This window comes from Geotrypetes seraphini, chromosome 8, assembly GCF_902459505.1.
Source record: "Geotrypetes seraphini chromosome 8, aGeoSer1.1, whole genome shotgun sequence".
Taxonomy (NCBI): Eukaryota; Metazoa; Chordata; class Amphibia; order Gymnophiona; family Dermophiidae; genus Geotrypetes; species Geotrypetes seraphini.
The window spans coordinates 86,759,508-86,784,873 of record NC_047091.1 but is presented as its reverse complement, the minus strand read 5'-3'; the positions used below and the strand labels follow the sequence as shown (position 1 = coordinate 86,784,873).

Here is a 25,366-nt window from a genome sequence, read left to right as displayed (position 1 = left end):
TTTCGAAAAGAAAAAAAAACTTGGAGCCGCAAAACCATTATAAAACAAATCTAACACTGCATATATTGTTTCTTATCTTAATGCTATATATAGGATCACTAAATTGAAAATAAAATCATTTTTCCTACCTTTGCTATTTGGTGATTTCATGAGTCTCTGGTTGCACTTTCTTCTTCTGACTGTGCATCCAATCTTTCTTCCTTTCTTTCAGCCTCCTGTATGTTTCCTCTCCTCCAGACCTCATTCTCTCCCCCAACTTTTTCTTTCTGTCTCCCTGTTCCCCCTTCTTTCTGTCTCCGTGCCCTCCCCCAAGCCACTCGGTTTGCTGCCACCGCAATCGGGGAACAGTCCCCAAGCCACCGCCGTCCCAAGCTTTCCCTGCAGAAGTGTTGCGCTGACCAGCATTCTGCTCCCTGACGTCAATTCTGACGTAGGAGAGGAAGTTCCGGGCCAACAAGGCATTTCTCCTCATTCCATCCAGCCTGAGCCCCATCTCTCCTTGATCCAGCATTTCCCTTCTGTGTCTGTCAGAATTACCATTCCACCTATTTTCCAGCATCACCCTTCTTTGTGTCCATCTCACCTATATCCCTATCTCACCACTTTTTCAGAATCTTCATTTGTCTCTGTCCTTATCTTTACGCCATGTTCACCATTTGCCCTTTCAATGTCTTTATCTCCCCCCCCCCCACTTTTTCAGCATTACTTCTATGTCTCTATTTCACCTCCTCTTCATGTCCCCTCTGTATCTCTATCCTTATTCAGTAGGTCCTGCTTACCCTTTCTCTTCTTTGTGTCACTATCTCCATTTTCAGCTTTCCCCCCCTTTTCCTTTGTTACTGCACCCTGTAGCTAGAATCTTTCCACCCTCCCTCCACTCCGGCCCAGCCCAGTATGAAAGATTTCCTTTTGTTTCTCTCCCCTCTCTCTTTCTCTCTCTCTTCTCCTCCCTCACCCACGAGTCCTGCATCTGGCCCTCTCCCTTCTACCTGCACCTGGCAACACCCCCCTGCTCCGCGGCTCTCTTCAGCAACTCGTCAGCAGCAGTGATCAAGACAAGCTGCCGACATCGAGGCCTTCCCTCTACGAGTCCCGCCTTTGTGGAAAAAGGAAGTTGAAACAAGCGGGACTCGCAGAGGGTAGGCCCCGACGTCAGAAGCTTGTGTCGATCGCTGCTGCTGAGTTGCCGAAGAGAGCCACGGAGCAGGGGATGTGGCCGGAAGCAGGTAGAAGGGAGAGGGAGATAGGAAGGCTGTAGATCTCCGGAGCATGACACCGACCCCGGCCAGGATGATTTCTTTTTCAGGCGTGCACCTTACAAGTCCAGCGTCGCGGGGGAAATAGCCATGCTGAGCAGTGAGCTCAGCACTACACAGATGAAAGCCTTGCTTGCTGATTGGTCCGGCGGCACGGCGGGGCGGGGCCGCCGGACCAATCAGCAAGCAAGCCTTTCATCTGTGTATGTGCTGAGCTCACTGCTCAGCATGGCTATTTCCCGCCGCGACGCTGGACTTGTAAGGTGTGACACACTACCGGAGCCGCAGCAAAGGTGGAAAAGAGCCGCATGCGGCTCTGGAGCCGCAGGTTGCCGACCCCCGCCCTAGACCCACTTATCTACCACCCCAATAGCCCTTATGGCTGCAGAAGCCACTTATATGCCAGTAAAAAATGGGTTTTGGAGGAGTGTGTGGCGCAGTGGTTGGATCTACAGCCTCAGCACCCTGGGGTTGTGGGTTCAAACCCCGCGCTGCTCCTTGTGACCCTGGGCAAATCACTTAATCCTCCATAGCCCCAGGTACATTAGATAGATTGTGAGCCCTCCGGGACAGAGAGGGAAAATGCTTGAGTACCTGATTGTAAAAACCGCTTAGATAACCTTGATAGGCGGTATATAAAATCCTAATAAACTTGAAACGTGTATAGGGAGTGCACGTTTCATTATCAATGCAGTGATCATAGGGGCTTATGGGCATGGGTCCTCAACCCACGCCCAAGACGACTTAAGCTGCCTCTGTGCTGGGACGACTAGGCTTTCCTATGCCAGGCGGCCAGGCGATAGTCTGGAGGCTGAATTTTAAAGGTGTGATTAATACTTTTATGGGAGTATGTGTGTGTGTGTGTGTATGTGGGGGGGAGGGGGGGATTGGTGATCACTGGGGTAGTGTGTGGCGGTCTGTGTTATGTGTTTGCAGTGTTTATCTGGTGAGTTTAGGTGGTGGTTTTTTGTGACTTAGACCATGTTTTACATGATTTAGTCACAACGTCCAAGTTCCATCGATTGTGGGCTGTATAACTTTCGGTTATACATGCTGTACGACTAAGTCTAAGCCAGCCCACGTCCCGCCCAACTCCCGTCCTCGACACTCCTCTTGAAACGCCCCGGTTAGCTTTGGTCGTTCAGTGGCACTATGTAGGAAATGTTCGTCCAAGTGCCGACGTAGGCCGGTTTTTAGATGTTTTTCTCTTTCGATTATGAGCCCCTTAAGGTTTAGTTTAGTCCACATTCTGGACTTAAACTTAGCCCAGCAATCAGCATTAAAGCTACCAGGTTTCTTGTTATAAGACTGCTTTGGAAGCATATGTAAACAATTAATCCAAGCTATTAACCAAGTTTCATCAACTGATCAGGTCTGAATTTCATGCTGTGATCTAAGTTAGATTCTCCCTGTAAAAAGTTTTCCAGTACAACTTGAACACTTTACCACCACCCAAGGATGATTTTCAAATATACCTTCTCGTCCGCCTTGAAACTTCACTCGGATGATTTTATCAATGTATTTGGAGAGATCTAGGATACTCTCCTTTTTCTTTTTTTCTTTATCCTAAAAGAAAAACAAGACAGTCAACTAAACAGAAACCAGACGTGTGCCCACTATAGACAATTCAAGACTCTCAGGACTACATTAACCTTCTGCCATTCTAAACAGCCTCATTGAGCTCAATCATATTTTTAGGATTCTGAAGAAAATAGTCTTGGTAATATAGAAATTGTTTTTTAATAATAAACATTAAGTCAGTGGTTCACAAATGGTGTGCTGCAGCGCACTAGGAGGTTAGCTGCGCTGCAAACTGTTGTAGGAATGCATGAGTGGCAAGGCGTGGAGAGGCTGGGAAGCACGTGCGAGGGAGGTAGAGATGTGAGATGAGTGAAGTAAGGATGCAAGGATGAGGGGAGGGAGTGTCTGAAAGGTGAACTGGCGGGTAAGAGTGTGGGGCAGCACATGCCCGAGCATCGCCAGTCAGCTCTGGGTTGCACTCTCTGCCGCATAGCAGTACCAGAGTGGGAACCGCACAGTGCACATAACTTCATAAAAGTATGGAGGATGGACCATGCAGTTGCCTGGGACTCTGCCCATGAAGAAGCCACAATGAAATGTGCCCTCAAAGAGATCAGACAAAATTGCCATGCATATCTGTTCCTGAAGTATTTAGGCAGCTGACCCGTACAATTCTTACTCCAAAATAACTGCTAATCAATAGCAGTTAATCACTAGCTCTTAACGCTGTTTATTCCACTCAAGTTGTACCATCTTTTAATCATTGTAAACCGCATAGAACTTCAGTCCTGCAGTATATAAACTGTTATTATGCAAATCCATCTGGAAACAGAAGCCTATGAAGCTGGTCTTCCCAGTCAACTAAGACTGGCGAGCACAAAGATGATCTGAGAGCAAAAAATCATTTTGTCACCTCAAGGTAACAGAGAATTCTCCTAACATCCAGTAACTTCAACACTTTGTCTCTTCTTTTTGAGCTTGTGGGCTGGAATGAGAGTAGCCAGATTTTACATGGAAGGCCAAGACCACTTTTGGCAAAAAAAGAAGGTCCATGTGCAGAGACTGTAGCCTCTATAAGTTTGAGAAACAAGTACTTCAAGGTCTGGGTCTGCTCCAGGTGGCTTTTTCAGAAATTAATAATCCAACCCAAGTCCTGCTTTTTCTCTATCAGACTTGGACAGAGTTCTCATCAGCCAATCATCCAGGTACCTGGGCCCCTGCCTTGCGGAGATGCTCCAATATCATAACCATCAGACTGTTGAAGGTACTGAATGTGAGGAGAGTGCTCCATTATTTCACAAAGAAATGATTTTTGTCTCTCCAACTATCTCTTTGTCTAAACTAGTAAGTCCAGGTTGGGCAAGCAGGTGTCTAAGACATCTATTTCCAGATGGATTTGAAAGGCGATATCATCGGCATACACTGGCTGGATCCACCTGGATCCAGCCCCCTTTGCTTTGCTTCTAGGAGGGCTGCATCCACCTGGATCCAGTCCCCCACTGCTTCCTGGAGGGCTGCCTTCACCTGGATCTAGCCCCCCATTGCTTCCTGGAGGGTTGCCTTCACCTGGTTCCAGCCCCCATTGCTTCCTGGAGGGCTGCCTCCACCTGGATCAAGAATTTACATTCGCAACAAGTACTCCTTCTATCCAGATATAGTTGTTCAGACACAGTGGAACAGCTTCTTGGAAATGCTTCCACTACAATTTTTCCTGTAGAACTCATTGCTGTTCCAGGATACTGCTACAATTATAAAAGAAATGCCTGTACTACTCATACCAAAGAAAAATCTTATTAGTTTTCAAATCTGTATAATTGAAGTCAAAATATTTCTATCCTTTGTCATAATTCATATAAGGTTGGCATAGTCTTTGGACCTTCATCCCTCATACGGTGACTTATTTATCCTTTACAGCAGGGGTGCCCAAAAGGTCAATCGCAATCAATCAGTAGATCACAAGGGTAACTTGAGTCGATCACAGAGCCCATCCCAGGCTCCGCGATAGACTCATGTTGCCTTTGATTTCTCCCCGACTCCCGACGTGCAAAATCCAGGCCTGTGCAGCCACTACACGTCTCTGCCCCCCCTCCCCCCCGACGTCATTTCTGACATCGGAGAGGAAGTTCTGGGCCCCAGAACTTCCTCTCCGATGTCAGAAGAGACGTCGTTTGGCAGGGGGGGGAGGAAGGCTTGAGTAGTGGCAGCACAGGCCTGGCTTTTGTGCATTGGGGAAGCAGGGAGAAATCGTCGTTGGTGGCTTGGGGGGGGGGGGGGGGGGGGAGAGGCAGGGAGAGAGTAGAAAGAGGGGCAGGGTGGAAAGAGTAACATCAAGCCCCAAAGGCTGAGCAAATGCAGGGCGATTACCTCTGGTCTGTGCTCCTGGTAAAATCTGTCTCCATTCTCTTGTATCAGAGAGGAGGTGCAATCAAGTGAGGTAGTACTCCGCACCATCCCTTTTCTTTTAATATGCGGCATAGTTCAACTAAATTGTAGCAAACAGAAGAAAATCTTGTCTCAACAGAGGAGAGACAAGGAACTCACCAGTTGTGTGCCGCCATCTTGACCACTCCCACACTGTGGCTTGGGGGGACAGGGAAAGAGAATGACGGTGGCTTGGGGGAGCAGGGAGAAAGAAAGACAGAAAGGGAGGCAGGGAGAGAGAAAGAAAGGGGGGCAGAGAGAGACAGAAAGAAAGAAAGGGGGGGGAAGAGAGAGAGAGAGAGAGAAAAAAGACAGACAGAAAGAAAGGAGGCAGGGAGAAAGAACTAGACAGAAAAAGAGAAAAGGAAAGGGGAAGGATCAGAGAGAGAGGAAGAAAAAGTAGGGGGAGGGAATGGAGTGTAGGGTGGCAGGGGGCAGGCAGGGAGAGAGGAAGAAAAAGTTGGACTCATGGAAGGGACAGAGAGAGATGTTGGTTGGGGAATGGAATGAGGTCTGGAGAAGAGGAAGCATGCAGGAGGCAGAAAGAAAGGAAGAAATATTGGATGCACAGGCAGAAGGAAGTGCAACCATAGACTCATGAAATCACCAGACAACAAAGGTAGGAAAAATGATTTTATTTTCAATTTAGTGTTCAAAATGTGTTTGTTTTGAAAATTTATATCTGCTGTCTATATTTGGCACTATGGCTCCCTTTTACTAAACCGCAATAGTGGTTTTTAGCGCAGGGAGACTATGAGTGTCGGGAGCAGCATGGGGCATTCAGCACAGCTCCCTGCGCTAAAAACTGACATCGCAGTTTAGCAAAAGGGAATGGGTTATATTTGTCTATTTTTGTAGTCTTTCCACCCACTTTGCCCTCTCCAACCCCACATCGATGCTGTCTAGTAAACAAAATAAATAAAAAGACTTTTCCTCTCTCTGTTAGGTACTAGCGCACGCTCACTGTCTAACAGGTCTGGTGGGATACACATTTCAAATCTGATATCTTGTAATCACAAAATAGAAAATTTTTTTCTACCTTCCACTACTATATTCAACATTTGTTTCTTTCCCAATTATCTACCATCTCTCTCTGCCTTGTGTCCTGGGTCAAATTTCTCTACTCCCCCATCCCATGCAGCTTATTTCCCTTCCTCCCCCCTCCCCATTATGAGGTACAACATTTTTCTCATCATCTCTCCCTGCCCGCCACCCTATATCCAACATTTTCCCCTTTGTCTTCTCCATGCATGTCTCTCTCCCTATGCAAGATTTCTCCCTCTCACCCCTTTCTACCTCTGTTTCATGTCTCCCTTCCTGTCCTCCACCCCAATTCTTCCTCTTTCTCCCCCCATGTGCAGCATCTTTCTATCCCTCCCATCCACTTGTGTAGCAGCCACCCATCGATCCTCCCGCCGTGAGACTGAAAAGCATCCGAGGCCTCCTAAAGCAGTGGCAGTGCTCTGAACAACCTGCTTTGTGGCCTTCCCTGCTGGGGCCTTCCCTCTACCACGTCACTGATGACAAAGAAGGAAAGCTCTGGCTGGACCAGCCGCGAGCTGCCTGATCTCATAGCGGAGGTGGGGTCAGACCCGAGTAACAGGTGTACAAAAACGAGACGGGATCGTTGAAAAGAAGAACAAATATTCAGGGCTCATGGGGGAAGACTTGCACCTGCAAGCACTAAAACAAAGAGAACACAGATCCAGGGAACTTACATCAGATGTCAGGCGAGGGGGGCAGTGTAAAGCTTTTAAAATGTACATTGGCACCAAGAGTCACACCCCCTATGATGCAAACTGACATCAAACAGGGGCTCACAGTGAGAGAAGGCTTTTGAGGACACTGAAGAACTAGAATTGCATGAAAATGTAGGAGACTTATGCACAGTCTTACTAACATCTGAAGTATAATAATAAAAAAAATTAAAAATAGATCCATAATTCACGTCTTTATAACAGAGTCAGGAGACAGTGAAATTTTAAAATTGATAGAGGATCAGGGGAAATCCGTGTTTTACCTTTGGCATGCAACAGTTATTCAGGGGACTACCGTACTTGTCAGGACTTGCATGCTTCGTATAACAGAAAAAAAAAAAATTATACTAGCAGCAGAACTAATTCAACATTAGCACCCACATTTAGGGAAAGCATCACCCTTCATATCCACCCCAAAATTATCCTATGGATGTTCTCATGTTGTTACAGTCCTGACCTGAAAACAGAGCTTTTGGTATCCAAAAGCTAATCAACAATTTATTTTGAGTCTAATAAAAACTATTTTCCTTTGGTTTTAAGTCACAACTTTGGGGGCGAAATCTCTTTCTAAACTTACAGTACTTATTCCTCGGCTCAAATCCATCTACTCGCTATATCGCAATCTTTCTGGTTTGGTAGACATCGAGCTTGATCATGTACACGCGCCACCCAAGAGAAACAAAAAAATAGAAAGCATGCGGGAGACAGACAATAGCAATCAAAAGATTGTTAACAGTAGAATTGTGAGTAACCAAATTAAAAACATCCACCAGTAAGAACGCATGACTCTTTTCTTAGCACTAACAGAAAGCTGGTGACCTGGGACACCACCTTTCTAAATCACACTCTAGTTACAAAAGGATAGAATTATCCTTCCATACTTACCGCCATCTTACTCCTCCGTCATTACTAGCCGCCGGTGGCTGTCCCATTATAACATGTATCCGAGAAGGTGGGAAGAAAAAGTGTAATGATGTCCTTCCACTGTTCCCATGTGGTCACACACCACAGACCTTATACCTTAATCTATTTTTTAAATTAATAAATCATAAGTCAGCTTATACTTGGCTTTAGCGAAATGTATTTAACCTCAATAGTAAATTTGTTTTCCACTATCCCCCCTTTTCCTACTATTTATGATACAGTCCTAACATATCACGCGCACACAGACGAATTTTAGACTGACCAATCACGAACAGCTTTTTTTTTTTTTTTTTATCACTCAGTGCTTCAAAGTTAGTTCCATTTCCTGAAATTAGAGGCTGTAAATAGGCGGGACCTAGAGACTCACAGCCAATAGGCTGCCTAATCGAACAAACAAAGACCGGATCTGAAAACGAAATCCAAAGGCTTTTGCAAATTTTACGTCATGTAGTAACCTTTAACCTCGTATTTTTTTCTGACTTTTTACACAAAGAAAGCTCATTGTGAACGGCCCAATCCACTTTCATGACGTATTTTGAGTAGCCTATTGCACGTATAGAGGTCCGTGAGGACAAAGACAATGGGCGGAGGGTAATGAGGTTGATGGATTCTTCATATAACCAATCGGTAGAAACTGTGTGAACGTAAGGCGGTTTGGAAGAGAAATAGCTCACGGTGGGCGGAGCAAGAGGGGCTCTGGGTTTAGGAGACTGTCAGAGCTATCGGGATGGAGGTCGGGAGATTCTGTTGTCCTCTGAAGGCTGCGCTACTGTTGGTTATGCTTATTGCTGAGGTGAGTGTTGCTTCCTAGTCTGCGATGACTTAACACGAGGATAACAGATATATGGCTAATCCCCGAATAAACTGTTTGGAATTATGCCCCATACAGCATCGAATGTACCCAAAATATGCCGCACGTTCTCAGATTAAACAGTTCTAAGAATGTACACTATATCCCTCGCCGAATGTACTCAAGAAATAATCACGATATACCCTTATATTGGAAGCATCTCAAATATACCCCGGCTAAAATGTTCGGAGGATGTACCCCCAAATGCCCCATGTCCTCCCTGATTAAACAAAGATATGCCCCACATTCCACATAGAATGTGTCTCAAATATACCACTTTTCCTGACTAAACTATTTGTAGGATTTGTCTCAGCACCCCACATCAAGTGTACTCTCATATAAACTACATGGTCCTTAACTAAACAGTTCTAAGGATGTACCCATCCCTCTCTCACCTAGTGTACCCAAATATACCATATGCAAAATGAGGTTAGGGTTACCATATGGATCCAGAAAAAAAGAGGATGGATTGAGATATCCAGGTTTTACTTCCATTGAAAGCAATGGAACCCGGGTGTCTTAATCCATCCTCCTTTTTCTGAAGCCATATGGTGACCCTAAACATGAGAAACTATTTTGAGGATATACTATTTTGTTTCACACCATGTGTACCTGAAATACACCACAGGCTCTCATTAAACTGTTCTGAGGATATATTCCTCCATCTCTCAAGATTGAGTGCTTTCATATTTCTCAATCTGACCAAGGAGGGTCTGCCACTTTGAATCCCCTTATGTCTGGCACTAGGAGGCCTCCTAAAGCCTTTCTGGTGCATGAGGCCATGCAGGAGTTAATTTCTACACAGTGGGATACACCGGAGTCAGGTCTCAGGGTGCCCAAGGCTATGAGACAGTTATATCCGGTGGCTCAGGAGGAGCTGGGCAAGTTTTAGCTGCTCAAGGTGGCCGTAGCTAAGAAAACCTAGCTAAGGTGCTAGTGGTGGCCGTAGCTAAGAAAACCACTCTACCGGTAGAGGGGGGAGTGGTGCTTAAAGATCCTCAGGACAGGAGGCTCGAGTTGTCCTTGAAGTCATCCTTTGAGGTGACAGCCCTGACTCTGCAGGCGGCCGTGTGCAGTTCTTATGCGGCACGGGCTTGTCTTCAGTGGGTCCAACAGATTACAGATGGACTGGTGGAGTCACGGGAGGCTCTGCCCCCAACTTTTCCAGATGTGGAGTCAAGGCTGGCATATCTGGCGGATGCTTGGTATGATGTAGTTCGAGCCTCTGCAAAGCAGATGTCTCTGTCAGTGGCATCTAGGTGACAGTTATGGCTTCGGCATTGGGCGGTGGATGCGGCTTCCAAGTTGCAGTTGGTGCGACTTCCATTTAAGGGCTATTTATTGTTTGGTGAGGACCTGGATAGGCTGGTAAAAGATATTGGGGACTCTAGGTCCTAAATGTTGCCAGAAGATAAGCCTAGGAATTCAGGTAGGTCTTTGTCATATAGGCCATGCTTTCGGGATACAAAGAGGTATAGTCCCGGGAAGTTGACATATAGGGCGTTTAGTGCGTCTTGAAGCTCTAGATCCAGGTTTTCCCAGAAGCAGCCCTTTCGCCTACCAAACCTTTTTCCTCCCAGCCAGCTGACCCTCAGGCAACACGACCTTTCGCCGGTTGTATAGGGGGTTGGCTGACATTCTTCCTAGTAGAATGGGCCAAAATCACGTCAGACCAGTGGGTCCTCGATATAATTTGCGAAGGTTACGAATTAGAGTTCTCTGTTCCTGTCGTGGATTTTTCTTGGGGGGTCCCTGTGTTCCAGGGCCAAAGTAGAGGCGGTGAGAAGTTCGCTCCAGGGGCTGTTGGACCTGAGGTCAGTGGTTCTGGTCCCTTCGGATCAGAGGGACCAGGAACACTATTCCATTTACTCTGTGGTATCAAAGAAAGGGGGATCCGGCCAGCCGGTTCTAGACCTCAAGAGGGTCGATCAATTCCTTCATGTCAGACATTTCCGGATGGAAACAGTGTGGTCCGTGATTGCGGCAGTTCAGCCGGGAGAGTTCCTCAAGGTACTGGACCTCAAGGAAGCATATTTGCATATTCCCATTTGGCCGCCCCATCACTGTTACCTAAGGTTTGCGATTCTCAGTCAACATTATAAATTTCAGGCTCTTCCCTTTGGCTTGGCCACAACGCCACGCACATTTTTGAAGGTGATAGTAGTGGTAGTGGCGTTCCTTCACAGGGAAGGCATTCGGGTTCACCCTTATTTGGACGATTGGTTAATTTGGGCTTCCTCCTGTCAGGAGAGCTTAAGAGTCACACACAGGGTGATTTCCTTGCTTCAGTCCCTGAGATGGGTCATCAATTTTCCAAAGAGTTTTCTAGTCCCCTCACAGTCATTGGAACATCTGGGCCAAGAGAAAAGTGTTTCTGCCAAAGGCCAGGGGAGAGAAGTTACAGTCTCAGATCTGTCAACTATTGTAAGTCCCTCAACCGGTTGTGGGATTATGTTCAGGTTCTTGGTTCCATGGTAGCAACCCTAGAGGTGGTTCCTTGGGCTCAATTTCATATGAGGCCTTTGCAGCGGACCCTGCTGTCCAGGTGGTCGCTGGTGTCACAGGATTACGAAAAGAGGCTGTTATGGAGTCACTAAACCTCTGACAGCATGCATTGGTGGTTGGAGGGAGATCACTTATTCAAAGGCATGCCACTGGTGACCCCAGACTGACTAGTAGTCATGTCAGACACCAGCCTAACTGGGTAGGGGCTCAGTGCCTCCACTCCTCGGTATAGGGCAGCTGGAGTTCAGAGGAGGCTCAGTGTTCTATCAATCTTCTGGAGCTGAGGGAAATCAGGCTGGCTTTGTTGAAGTTTCTGCCACTGATTCAGGGCAAGCTGACCAGGGTTCTATCAGACAGTGTCACGGCGGTCGCTTATATTAACAGACAGGTGCTAGCCTGAGGGCCGCAAATGCTTCTTTTATGGGCAGAGGCTCATCTTCCTCTTCTTTCAGTGGAGCACATTGTAGGGAAGGCCAATATTCAGGTGGACTTTCTCAGCAGAAATCTGTTGGATCCAGGAGAATGGGAGTTGTCCCAACAGGTGTTTCGTCTCATTGTTCGCAAGTGGGGTGTCCCGGAGATCGATCTGATGGCCTCAGTGCGCAATGCCAAAGTTCCTCGGTTCTTCAGCAGACGCAGGGAATAGCCTTCAGAAGGAATCGATGCGTTAGCTCTTCCTTGGCCTCCACAGAAGCTCCTGTATGTGTTTCTGTCCTGGCCAATGATAGACCGGGTTTTACATCAGATTGCTCGCTTCCTGGGCTTGGTGATACTCGTGGCTCCAGACTGGCCACGCTGCCCATGGTATGCAGAATTGATGAGACTATCACAGGGAGATCCTCTTCGGTTTCCAGTGACTCTGGGCTTACTCGCGCAAGGACCCATTCAGTTGGAAAATCCCTCCCGCTTTGATCTTACAGCCTGAAAGGTTGCGGCTAAGGCATAAGGATTATTCCGAGCAGGTTGTTGCTAATCTCCTACAGGCGAAGAAGAAGTCTACCTCTATGGCTTATGCTAGGGCCTGGCAAGTGTTTGATGCTTGGTGCAGTTGGTTGGGGATTTCTCCCTTTCGGGCTTCCTTGCCTCACATTCTTTCTTTCTTGCAGGATGGAGTTTCTAAAGGGTTCTAAAGTTCCCTTCGGGTTCATGTGGCAGCTATCTCCTGTTACAGAGGTAAGATGTTGAATTCTCTTGGGTCACAGCTGGATGTGGTTCGTTTCCTTAAGGGGGTGAACCGTATAAGATATTGAGAAGACCATGTCTGGATTGGAGTTTGAAGGTGGGTTCTCAGGTGGGGGTAGGAGGTTGTTAGGGGCTCCTTTTGAACCTTTGAGTGGCGTAACGCTTAAGGATGTTACCTTGAAGGCAGTTTTTCTGGTAGCTCTGGCTTCGGCCAGGCGTGTGTTTGAGTTACAGGCATTGTCCTGCAGGAATCCGTTCTTGAGGTCTTCAGAGTCGGGGGTCCTTCTTTTCTTCCTAAGGTTGTGTCACCTTTTCATGTCAATCAGTCCCTCTTCCTACCTACCTTCGTTCATGGAAGAGGATTGGGGATCGCGGTTTCATTCTCTGCATTTGCTTGATATGTGTAGAGTGCTGTTGCACTATCTTCAGATTACTAATGATTTTGGCATTTGGATCACTTTGTACTGTTTTCGGGACAGAGGAAGGGTCTGGTGGCTTCCAAGGCCTCAGTGGGTCAGAGAGACAATCGCTTCCGCGTACTTGATGGCGGGCAAGTGTGTGCCGGAGGCTCTTCTTGCTTACTTGACCAGGGCGATAGCTACGTCTTGGGCTGAGTCCAGGAGATTCTCCCTGGAAGAGATTTGTAGGGCGGCCACTTGGTCGTACTCAAATACATTTTCTAAGCATTACTGTTTAGATGTGGCATAGTGCATAGAGGCGTCCTTTGGTGCTTCGGTCATTACAAAGGCGGCATGTTCGTTCCACCCAGTGTGAGGTTGGCTTTGCTAAATCTCACCAGTCTCTGAATTCATCTGCTGCTGGTAATTTTCTTTCCTTTAGATGCAGCAGATGAATCCAGAGCCCAACCCAGTCTAGATTAAGGTGGTGGCTTCCCTTATGGGCAAACAACGTGGGGGTGTTCTTTTCTTATGGGGAGAAGTTTGTTTGTTGTATGCAGCTGCATTATTCCTGATGCTTGGGCAAAGAGCGATACTAACTGGCCCGGAGGGGTTCCATCCATGATATACTCTTGCAAGTCAGTTCTCTTCTCCACCTGCTGGTAGATGTGTACTATCCCACCAGTCTCTAGATTCATCTGCTGCATCTAAAGGAAAGAAAATTATCAGATAAGGACATAATTTTACCTTATGCATCAGTTATGTGTAGCAGGAACATCCCATTTTAGATTTCTAAACATTTAGGGGATGATTCTGAATATGACACCGGTCTTAGTGGCCGTCTAAGAAGCGGCTGAGAATTGTGTACCGGCGTCCTATACAGAATCATGTTTGCCAAAAAAACCAGATACTTTATCACCAGATTCTCTAACTGGTGCCCATGTCACTAGCACCGGTTACAAAATTGCACCTCAAATGTTAAAAGTAGACATGGCCAGCTGAGCTGACCATGGCAAGGGAATTCCTGTTCAGCTGAACCAGAAGGACTGCCCGAAGCTGCGACTTTGGGGAGTCCTGCCAACTCAACTGATTGGGGGGGGGGAAATACCCCTGTTGTGATCAGCTGAACCGGTTGCATCAGGGGACCCCCCCTCTCCCCTGACAAGTACCCCTGAAATCGGCAGGAGGGATGCCCACTCCTTCCTGCCACTGACCCTTCTGAACAGCTGAACCTACCCCCCCTCCAAATGTCAGGAGGGATGCTGACTGCCTCCTGCTGCCGGCACCTTCGATTCTCCAAAACCACCTCCTTGTTGAAGACTGCAGGATAGATGCCCTCTCCTTCCTGCCGTCGACCCCTTCGATCCCCTGACCCCACCCTTTGAAAACTGATAGGAGGGATGCCCACTCCCTCCTGCCAACACCCCACTCGGTACCCAACAATCACCACACCCCCAAACCTCCAGACCCAGACCTCGCACTCATAAGTTCACCCTGACACTCCCCGTACCTTTGTCGAAGAAAGGCTGACCGGAGGGATGCTTACTCCCTCTGGTTGGCAGGTCCACCTCTTCAAAATGGCGGGCCTTCCTCTTCCTGGTACATCTTGGAATGCACCGGGGTAGGGCCTAAGGCCCTGATTGGCTCAGATGTGTAAGGCTCTATCCATAGGAGGGGCCTTAGGCACCTGAGTCAATTAGGGCCTTAGGCCTCCTTCTTGATGCTTGCTGGGATGCAATGAGCATATCCTAAGACTCCGATTGGCCAGCCGGCTCAGCTGATTTGGGATTCCCTTACCATGATCAGTCCAGTCGGCCATGTGTACTTTTAACATTTGAAATGTATGGCCTACATTTCAGGCATCTGTAGCGGCCCTAGGGAGACACCAAGGGCTGCTTAAGGTCGCCCAAGCCCACTTCCAGGTGAAACCATACCCAGCCCATGACAAATGCCTGCAATGTAGGCATCTTGCCTCGGGGTTTAAAAAAAAGTAAAAACGTGCATTCTGATTGGCTGCCAGACAGCAGTAGGACGCGTACCGCAACCTACAATCGGGATTCCCGTTTATCGAATCAGCCCCTTAAAGTATGAGAAGATTAATATGGGCACATAAACATTTAGGTTTATGATACAAAATAGCAACTTTGCTTTTTTTTGTGGGTAAAGGGGAGACATCAACTATTAGGGGATTAATGTGCACGACAGAAGAGTGGGACTTGGGTGTGATTGTGTGTGATGATCTTAAGGTGGCTAAACAGGTTGAAAAGGTGACGGTGAAAGCTAGAAGGATGCTAGGTTGCATAGGGAGAGGTATGGCTAATAGGAAAAAGGAGGTATTGATGCCTCTGTATAAGACTTTGGTGAGACTTCCATTTAGAATATTGTGTACAATTCTGGAGGCCGCACCTTCAAAAAGATATAAAAAGGATGGAGTCGATCCAGAGGAAGGCTACTAAAATGGTGTGTGGTCTTCATGACAAGGCATATAGGAACAGACTTAAAGATCTCAATCTGTATACTTTGGAGAAAAGGCGGGAGAGGGGAGATATGATAGAGATGTTTAAATACCTACGTAATATAAATGTGCATGAGTCGAGTCTCATTCATTTGAAAGGAAACACTGCAATGAGAGGGCATAGGATGAAGTTAAGAGGTGATAGGCTCCAGAGTAATCTGAGGAAATACTTTTTTACGGAATAGGGGTAGATGCGTGGATCAGTCTCCCGGAAGAGGTGGTGTGTCGGAATTCAAGAGGGCCTGGGATAGGCACATAGGATCTCTCAGAGAGTGAAAGAGATAATGGTTACTGTGGATGGGCAGACTGGATGGTGCTATTTGGCCTTTATCTGCCATCATGTTTCTATGTTAATAGGGTAGCCTCCCCTAAATCCTCCAGAGGAGTACTACTCAAAACCAAGGGCTCCTTTTACGAAGCCGCGTTAGCGGTTTAACATGCGTAATAGCGTGTGCTAATGTGCCAACCGCGCTAGCCGCTACCGCCTCTTGAGCAGGCGGTAGTTTTTTGGCTAGCGCGGGGGTTAGCACGCGCTAAAAAGGTGCGTGCAATAAAGCCGTTAACGCGGCTTTGTAAAAGGAGCCCCAAATCTGTTTCTGAAACCTAGCCATTTGGGGTGTCAGTTATAAATCCCAGCATTATTCTTATTGGACATAGACAAGCAAATAAACATTTATGTTTCAATCTTCCAAAAAGATGCTCTTGCCAAATTTTTGTTTTAGAGTTTAGATGCATATATCCCACCTTTATATAATTGGGATTTAGATGTTTATTCAATATAAATATCTAAATGCTGTTTTATGCATATCTAAAATATAAATAACACTTCTAAAATAAGAATCATTGTATGTCTTTTGCAATAGTTAAAAATAATAAATAACCTGATTAATTGTTACGCATGGAATTTAATTTACTGCCTAGAAATAAAGCAGTCCCTTAGTCATCAGATTTGAGATTTCATTACCTTCCATGAACATGTAATAATCCAGCGAGGCTTGTATTTGTTTTAGGTGTGTTGTGAGTTTGGAATGGTCCACGTCATCTCTGAGAGGGGAAGCAGCAATGGAAAGGATTACTGTATCCTCTTCAACCCCCAGTGGGCCCATCTGCCTCATGACCTTGGCAAAGCAGTAAGTACCCTTGCACAGCTTATTGATAAAATGGAGTGCTGTACTAACTCACATTAAAGATGTCTGTATGAGTGGTCTATATTTATTGTAATTGTGCTTGCCCTGACTTTACACTGGTAGAAAACACAAAGCAGATCAAATGGATCAAGAAGTGTGCGATTTATTAAACAAAATCCCGACGTGGCCACATTTTGCCCTCAGGCTGCATCTGGAGTAGATGTTAAGATACAATTAAAAACAGATGATTCTGTAAGCGGCACCTGCTGCGCGACAGTCACGGACAGGCGCTGTTTCCAGAATCAGGGATACCGGCACCTAGCAAGGACCCTAGGCGCCAGAAATATAGGCCAGGGTTTTATAGGCCTACATTTCTGGCGCCTATGGTCCTTGCAGAATCATGGCCAGCGGCGCCTTGTGACTCCGAAGTCCAGCACTACCCATAAACATGCCCACTTCGGGCATCGAAGTCAGGTGCCAGTCCCCAATTTTTTAAAATGAGATTTTAATTGGTTTTTTTAAAAATTATTATTATTTATTTATCATTTTAATACATCCCATTTACAAAGATGTTAAAGGAAATACAAAAATATGAACTAACTTAGTTAAAAAAACTAAGGAACAAAAAATAAACAATGAAAACAATCCTCTAATACAGTCCACAATCTGAGGAGAAGAGACAAAATAAATAAAGCCCCTCGGGAAAGGGGACATATACCTAAGAAAATCACAAATTAGGAAATAGAGCAGTACTGAGATGTAATCCTATCCATTAATTAATACCGCATTAATAACCTTTTTCAATCGAACTGTTTAGAGATTCCTTTACCCTCCAGGAAAAAACCTAATTGGGCAGGTTCAAAGAAAATATATTTACTTCCTTGATAAGAGACAAAACATTTACATGGAAATCTTAACTGGAACACTGCTCCCAAAGCAATCACCTTTGATTGATAAGTCAAAAATTATTTCCTCCTAGATTGTGTCCCCTTCGAGACATCCAGAAATATATATACTCTTTCACCTAAATAGGTGACCTGTTTTAAATTAAAATACAATTTCAACAGCATTTCTTTATCTTGTAAGAATACCAATGAGACTAATAATGTTGCCCGCCCCTGAGTCTCAATATCAGATTATTGCAAAATAGCAGAAACATCCAATTGTGTTTTTTCAACTTCCACAGCTTTTTCCTTTTGCATTTGTTTTAAATAATAAATTTTTTGTATCGGGGGGAGTCTTGCTTCTGGAATATTTAAAGCAGTCATCATGAAATTCTTAAACAGTTCTTGAGGCGGCATAAACTTAGCAAATGGAAAATTGAGAATCCTCAAATTCAGATTTTTTTGTTGGTTTTCTAAGATTTCAGTCTTCCTCAAGATCATCATTTTATCTGTCATTTGTTTAGTAAGCAAATTCTTAGTTACAGTTGTTACTTTTTCTAAATTTTTTTAAATCCACTTGATGTTGTTGAGTAGAAGTCTATAAGGAACTTATCCTAGTGGTAGAATTCAAGGTAATAGAAACAAAGTTGGTGCATACCGAATGTAGATTCTCTATCGCAGTCCAGATGGAATCCAGTGTTACTGCCTGTGGTCTCACCAACGGCTTGAGGGAGGAGATAGCAGCCAGATTTTCTGTGGTTTCTGCCCCAAGAGATAAACTCTGGGCTCCTACAACCTCACTACCGCTCGTTGCCAAGGGCTCCGCACTCCCTGAGCGCTGCACCTCCAACATCGGGGTCAGCGTAGTTGTAACTGCTTCCGGATCTATCGCGGCAAAAGAACGTGCCTCTCTCCATACATCGGGGGAGCCTTCCTGCATGCTCTGCTCCGCCGACGTTTCCCCGGGTTTGGGAGGGGTATGCGGTCCTCGCGGGCTCAGCGAGAGTGACATCTCACTGTCCAAGCTGTAAGCTTCCCGACTCGCAGCAGCAGAAGTGCCCGAAGTGGAAGGTTGGACTGTAAAAGCTGTAATTACAGTCTGCCTCGGCGTCAAGGATCCTGAGGTAGGTGGAGGGACACCCCTCTGTTTCCCCCTTCTGTTGGGCATGGAAACAAGTTATTTCAAAAAGTTTAAAGGAAAGAAAACACCTTTGAGATGGGAGTGCTCCTCAGCATCCTGCTCCAGACGCCATCTTGTCTCTTAATTGTTTTTTTAATGGCGAGACCAATTATCATGCCACTTAAAACCAATTAAAACACTTAAGATTTGGTGCCACCGACAGGAGGGATCTAACTTTCAGCAACTTTTTTGAGAATTCAGCCCAAAATGTCTAATTAAAATATCAATCAAAATGATAAAATATGATTAAGAACAAATTATGCATGTTCTGTTTAAAGTATTCATAAAACATGCAGAAATGTGTCATAATAAAATAATAATAACAGTTTATATACCGCAGGACCGTGAAGTTCTATGCGGTTTACAAAAGATTAAAAGATGGTACAAATTGAACTTAACAGAGGTGAGAGAAAGTGGTTAATAGGTCAAGAGAACCGATTGAGGAGAAAGAGTTGTACGGGTCAGTTGTCAAGATACTTCAGGAACAGATATGTTTTTAGGCACTTCCTGAATTCCTCATAAGTAGTGGGTGAAAGCAATTGTTCTAGATCTTTACCCCATAATGCTGCCTGATGTGAGAGAAGGTGTTGATGGTGTTTTTTGAGTTTACATCCTCTAACTGGGGGGGGGGGGGGGGGGGGGAAACGAAGTTCGAATGTGAGCTTCTCTTGTGTCTGTTGGCTGAGAAGGAAAAAAGGTCAGTTATGTATTTAGGGGCTAGTCCGTATAGTACTTTAAAGCAGAGGCAGACGAACTTAAACTTTACACGTGCTTCCATCGGTAACCAGTATAGCTGTCGGTAGTAAGGTGTCACGTGATCAAACTTCTTCAGCCCGAAAATTAGTCTGCCCGCTGCATTTTGCATAAATTGTAAACGTCGCATATTCTTTTTGGAAATTGTTAAATAGGTGATGTTATAGTAATCAAGTTGACTCAGTACGAGGGATTGTACCAGAATTCTGAATGCTGACATATCAAAATATGCTTTAATGGATCGAAGTTTCCAGAGAGTGAAAAAACCTTTTCTGATTAAGGAGTCTACTTGATCTTTCATGGTTAGGCATTGGTCCAGAGTTACACCCAGTATCTTCATGGTAGTCTGAATAGGGTAACTAAGTTTATTTATGCATAGTGGTGTTTTGGTGTCAAGTGGATGTGGCGAAGCGACAAAAAATTTTGTTTTTTCTGAATTAAGTTTAAGCTTGAAGTCAGTCATCCATTGCTCCATCAAATTTATTGCTTCTGATGCCTTGGGAGTAATTTCCGAGAGAGAGTTAGCAAATGGGATTATGATCGTAAAGTCATCTACGTAACTGAATAATTTTATCTCCAGCTGGGTTAATTGCATGCCTAGTCCTAGTGAGGACATATAGCCATTGAAAAGCAATGGGGATAGCGGAGACCCTTGTGGTATGCCAGATGGATTGCTCCAGGTATCAGAGAGATCATAATTGTGTCTAGTGTACATATATAGTATCAAAATTTAAAAGACAATAAACACAGTTATGTAAATGTATGTGTTGTTGTTTCATAACAATAAAATAGTGCTTAGGTGCAGTGCTGTACATCATAGCATATACAGTACATTTAGTGTGCAATAAGTTGTTACATCCCATACAAAAGAAGGAAAAGCATACTTAGAAGGGGATAATTATACATGTCCCCTAAAAGCAAAAAGCTCTATATAAATACTTGTTACATGAACAAATTGAAACAGCACTTTAAGTATGCAGCATAAAATAAAGCCAAAGCTTTCTGAATTATGTTGTAAAGGAAGAAAAAAAAGTCAAGCCAAATACTTACAAATCAGGCATCACTCAGATAACAAAGCAGCATCTGTCCTCTCTAAGCCTCAATGCTCAGAACTTGATGTGCCTTTAATGTTCAACTCTAAACTAGAGAGCTGAACGGGAACGACGGGGATCCCGCGGGTTCCCCCTTTGGGTCACGGGGATTCCAGGGGGACGCCCCCTAGGTTCGCAGGGATCCTGTGGGGACGCCCTCTAGGGTCACAGGGATCCCGTGGGGACGCCCCCTAGGGTTGCGGGGTTCCTGCGAGGTTGGATGTACTCGCAAGGCTCGTCTTCTCCCTACCTGCCCTGCCGCAGCACACGGCCAATCGAAAGTCTTCCACGATGTCAGCGCTGACGTCAGAGGGAGGGCTTAAGCAAAGCCCTCCCTTCCTCCGATGTCAGCGCTGACATCGGGAAGACTTCCGGTCGGCTATGTGCTGGGCAGTGGCGTACCAAGGGGGGGGGGGCGGGGAGGGAGGTCCGCCCTGGGTGCAGCCTTAGGGGGGGTGCACAGCTGGCCAGGTCCCCTTACCTTTGTGGCGCTTCCCCCGACCGACCTACAACAGGCCCGGTCCGACAAACCTCCCTGCTCTGTAGCCGCAAATCTAAATTACCTTCTTACAGCAGCTTCAATACTCCAGCTGCTGTAAGAAGGTAATTTAGATTCGTGACTACAGGGCAGGGAGGTTTGTCGGACCGGGCCTGTTCTGTTGTCGGTCGGGCAGGGAAGCACCACAAAGGTAAGGGGCAGGGAGAGAGAAAGGGAGGAAAGGTGGAGTGGAGAGGAAAAGACGCTTAAGGGAAATGGGTATAACTGAGGGGGGAGAAGGATGCTGAAAGCACTGGGGAAGACAAAGGGGTGGAGAAGGATGCTGAAAGCACATAGGGAAGACGGTGGGGGGAGAAGGACGCTGAAAAGACATGGGGAAGACGGGGGGGAAGGATGCTGAAAGGACATGGGGAAGACAGAGGGGGAGAAGGACGCTGAAAGGACATGGGGAAGACGGGGGGAGAAGGTCGCTGAAAGGACATGGGGAAGACGGGGGGAGAAGGACGCTGAAAGGACATGAGGAAGACAGAGGGGGAGAAGGACGCAACGCTGAAAGGACATGGGGAAGACAGAGGGGGAGAATGACGCTGAAAGGGCATGGGGAAGACGGGGGGAGAAGGATGCTGAAAGGACATGGGGAAGACAGAGAGGGAGAAGGACGCTGAAAGGACATGGGGAAGACAGAGGGGAGAGAAGGACACTGAAAGCACATGTGGAAGACAGAGGGGGGAGAAGGACGCTGACAGGACATGGGGAAGATGGGGGGGGAGAAGGACGCTGAAAGGAAATGGGGAAGAGAGAGTGGGGAGAAGACGCTGGCAGGGAAGAAGACAGAGATGCCAGACTATGGGGGGAGCGGAGGGAAGAAGATGGGTGCCAGACCAATTTGGAAGGGGGAAGAAAGGGAGAGGCACAGTAACAGAGCAAATGGAAGACGCAGAGAGAAGAGAGATAGTGGATGGAAGGAATTGAATGAGAACATGAGGAAAGCAGAAACCAGGCAACAAAGATAGGAAAAAAATTATATTTCTTTTTATTTTTTTGCTTCAGAATAAAGTAGTATATTAGTTGTGTTGATAAAAATTTATAAACATTAGAGGCTCTGGTACAAACCCATTTACAAAGTATGTATTCTTCCCAATTAATATTTCCAAATTAATAAAGTCTTTTTGCTTATTTGTAAATGGGTTTCTACCAGAGCATTTAATTCAGTAGCATAATTAAATGAAATAACTATTTCTGAAGTTTATAGGGCCGGGCGGGGACGGAAGGGATTCCTTTCGGGGACGGATGGGGATGGAGGGATTCCTCGCGGGGACGGTGGGGACGGGTGGGACTTTGGCGGGGACAGGTGGGATTTCTATCCCCGCGCAACTCTCTACTCTAAACCAGTGTTCTTCAACCGTTTTTATACCTATGGACCAGCGGAAATAAAAGAATTATTTTGTGGACCACCAAACTACTAAGACTGAAATTTAAAAATACCCGTCTCCTCCCTGTCCCCGCGAGCTCGGTCCCCACAAACCATTTGATCCCATCCGCACAAGCCTCAAATAGTTATGATTTTATATTGAACGTATTTTATTAAAGTATAAAAAGAAACAATATTCTGTTCAATTGTCATTTTATAAATAGAAATAATACAGGGCAAGGATCAACAAAACACCTGTCTCCCCTCCCCTTCACGTATATCCCATCTACTATCAAAAAAACTGAATAAGCCAAATTATTACAGAATGGTACACAGAAATATCATGCTAATAGAATACCGCAGTCACACATGACAGGAATAGTGTTAGGGAAGTGCAACTAGGGCAACTGCCCCCTGGTCAGAGAGAGCCCTAAGCCAGATGGAAGCTAAAGAAGCATTGCCTGGGCTTTGCAGTCCCCAGTTATGTTGAACACCAGCTCTAGCAGGATATGTATTTCAAATCTAATATATTCTAATCACAAAATAGAAATAAAATTATTTTTTTCTACCTTTTGTCATCTCTGGTTTCTGCTTTCATCGTCTTTTTACTCTCTTCCTTCCAGCGTATTCCCTCTGTTTCTTCAATCCAGCATTTGCCCCTTCCATCCACTGTCTGCCCTCTCCCCCTTCCATATGATATCTGCCTTCTTTCTATGTCTCTCTCCCCTTTCCATCCATTCTGCGCCCCCCCTTTCCATTTTACATGATTGATTCCAGCTTCACTGCTCTCTTCATCATTTTTCTCGCTCCTACACCAGATCTAGCATCTTTGTCCTTCTCTCCTTATTTCTCTGCTGACCCCCTTCCCAGCATCAATCTCTCTTTACTTTCTCATTCCTCTGTCTCTCCCCTTTCCGTCATCTGATCTCTCCATTCCATCCTGACCCCTTCCCCTCCTCTAATCTCCCTAGCAGCCGTTTCCTCTCCTGCCAGCTGTTTTCCTCCTCCACTATCCAGCAGTACCCCTTCTCCCTTTCCTTCTCCCCTTATCCAATAGTAACTCTCATCCCTTCCCTCCTCCCCCTTATCCAATAGTAACTCTCTTCCCTTTCCCTCCTCTTCCCCTGTCCAGGAGTACCCCTTCTCCCTTCCCTCTCCAGCAAATTTTTCCTCTCTCTAGCCTAGTGGCAACTCTGTATACTTTTAACTTCGCCACACAGCTGTCCCTAGCAGTAGTTTAGATGCGGTTTCATTATGCAGCCTTGGGGCCTTTGCTAGGCCTGTCTGCCTTGCGAAGTGGGCCGGCCTAGCAAAGGCCCCGATGCTGCCTAATGAAACCACAGCTAAACTACTGCTAGTGACAGCTGTGTGGCGAAGTTAAAAGAACACAGAGCTACCACTACTGGTCCGGGGGTGCGGAGACAAGATAAAGGCAGGAGGCATACGTGGCAGAAGGCATACGCATCAGGAGTCCCGGCATACGTGACGGCAACAGGAAGTTGCAAGTCAGCTGATGCCGGCACCGGAGCCTCTCTTCCTGCCCATTGTGCAGTTTGTGGAGGGTGCAAGATTTAGACAGCAAATATGGTGCAAGATTTAGACAGCAAATATAAATTCTCAAAACTGACACATTTCGATCACTAAATTGAAAATAAAATCATTTTCCCTACCTTTGTTGTCTGAAGATTTTATTAGTCTCTGGTTGCACTTCCTTCTAACTATGCATCCAACATTTTTTTTCTTTCTGTCTCCTCCATGTTTCCTCTCCTCTGGACCTCATTCCCTTCCCCAACCAATATCTCTCTGTCCCTCCATGAGTCCAACTTTTCTTCCTCTGTCCTCCACCCCCATTGGCAGCATGTCTCCATCTCTCTCTCACTGTCCATCTGTCTTTATCTCATTTCCTCCCTTGCTGCAAAGGGAGTGGGGAAAGAGAGAGAGACATCCAGGGTGCATCTTTTTCCTTACAGGTCCTACGGCGACAAGAGGGCATCCTCTAAAAATCAGGGGCGGGAGATTTCAAAGTGACACTAGGAAGTACTTCTTCACCGAAAGGGTGGTTGACTGTTGGAACGATCTTCCACTTCAAGTAGTTGAAGCCAGTAACGTGACTGACTTTAAAAACAAATGGGATCAACATGTAGATTCACTTCACAGAAGAACTTAGGGGGGAGGGTTATTTGAGTGGGCAGACTTGTTGGGCCGAAGGCCCTTTTCTGCCATCTTATTCTATGTTTCTATCTCTCCCACCACCTCTACTGTCACATCCAAAATTTCTCCTCCTCTCATCCCCTGAATCATATGCAGCATCTTTCATCACCGCCCACCAGCCCCATGCCCAACATTTCTCCTTCTATCACCCCTCTCCAGCACATGCCACATCTCTCCGTTCCCTCCACCACTATCTCCAACATTTCTCTCTCTTTCTTCGCTTTCAATCTGTCCCACTGTTCCCCTCTCCACGACCATATCCAACATTTCTCTCTCTCATCCGTCCCTTCCCAATGCATCTCTACCTCACTCTTCCCTCTCTCTATGCCGAACAATTTTCCTCTTCCTTCCTTTCTCCATTTGCACCATGTCTTTCCCTCTCACTCACACACTCATACCCAACAATTCTCCCTTTCTATTCCCTTCCTCCATTCTGTGTCCCAGGTTCATGCCCCTCCCTTCTTCCATCCACATGCATCTTTCCCCTCTTCCTTTTCTCTTCCAGCCATGTGCATCTCCTCTCTCTATTTCCTTCCATTGCACTTTATCCATGTGTACCTCCTTCCTCTCTCTTCTTTTCCTCTTCATCCATGTGCATATCTTCCCTTTCTCTTCAGTTCCTCTTCCCCCTTCATCCATGTGCATTTCCTCCTCTTTCTTCCCTTCCTCTCCATCCTATAAGAAGCATATCCCTTCTCCTCAATCCATGTCCAGCATTTCCCCACATCCCTCAGTCCAACATCACTCCCTCTCTCCTCTCCCCCCCCCCGGCAAGTCCTGTGTTTCTCCTCCTTTAACCTTCCTCCTTCTGCTCTCCTACCACTGCCTGACCTGGAATCTGGAGTCCACACAGGGTCCGGCACCAATGCTAACTTCAACGA

The 25,366-nt window shown here is 46.1% G+C and overlaps 2 protein-coding genes across 4 annotated transcripts in view; one reads left to right on the top strand and one right to left on the bottom strand.

Annotated features, from left to right (window-relative positions):
- LSM7 (LSM7 homolog, U6 small nuclear RNA and mRNA degradation associated) overlaps nucleotides 1-8,125 on the bottom strand; it is a 31,758-nt gene extending 23,633 nt beyond the window's left edge. The window contains exons 1-2 of one of the 2 annotated variants that reach the window (XM_033953731.1): nucleotides 7,841-8,125; nucleotides 2,732-2,822 (exon numbers count right to left, since the gene is read on the bottom strand). In XM_033953731.1, the coding sequence (XP_033809622.1) occupies nucleotides 2,732-2,822; nucleotides 7,841-7,846 (97 nt within the window). In that variant the 5' untranslated portion in view covers nucleotides 7,847-8,125. Of the gene's footprint in view, nucleotides 1-2,731; nucleotides 2,823-7,532; nucleotides 7,575-7,840 lie in introns of those variants that run through there. The other variant, XM_033953730.1, reaches the window with a different exon arrangement.
- A 161-nt stretch (nucleotides 8,126-8,286) lies between these two features.
- The window catches only part of SPPL2B (signal peptide peptidase like 2B), a 139,082-nt gene continuing 122,002 nt past the window's right edge, over nucleotides 8,287-25,366 (top strand). The window contains exons 1-2 of one of the 2 annotated variants that reach the window (XM_033955305.1): nucleotides 8,287-8,672; nucleotides 16,340-16,459. In XM_033955305.1, coding sequence (XP_033811196.1) covers nucleotides 8,607-8,672; nucleotides 16,340-16,459 — 186 coding nt within the window. In that variant the 5' untranslated portion in view covers nucleotides 8,287-8,606. The remainder of the gene's footprint in view (nucleotides 8,673-16,339; nucleotides 16,460-25,366) is intronic. The other variant, XM_033955304.1, reaches the window with a different exon arrangement.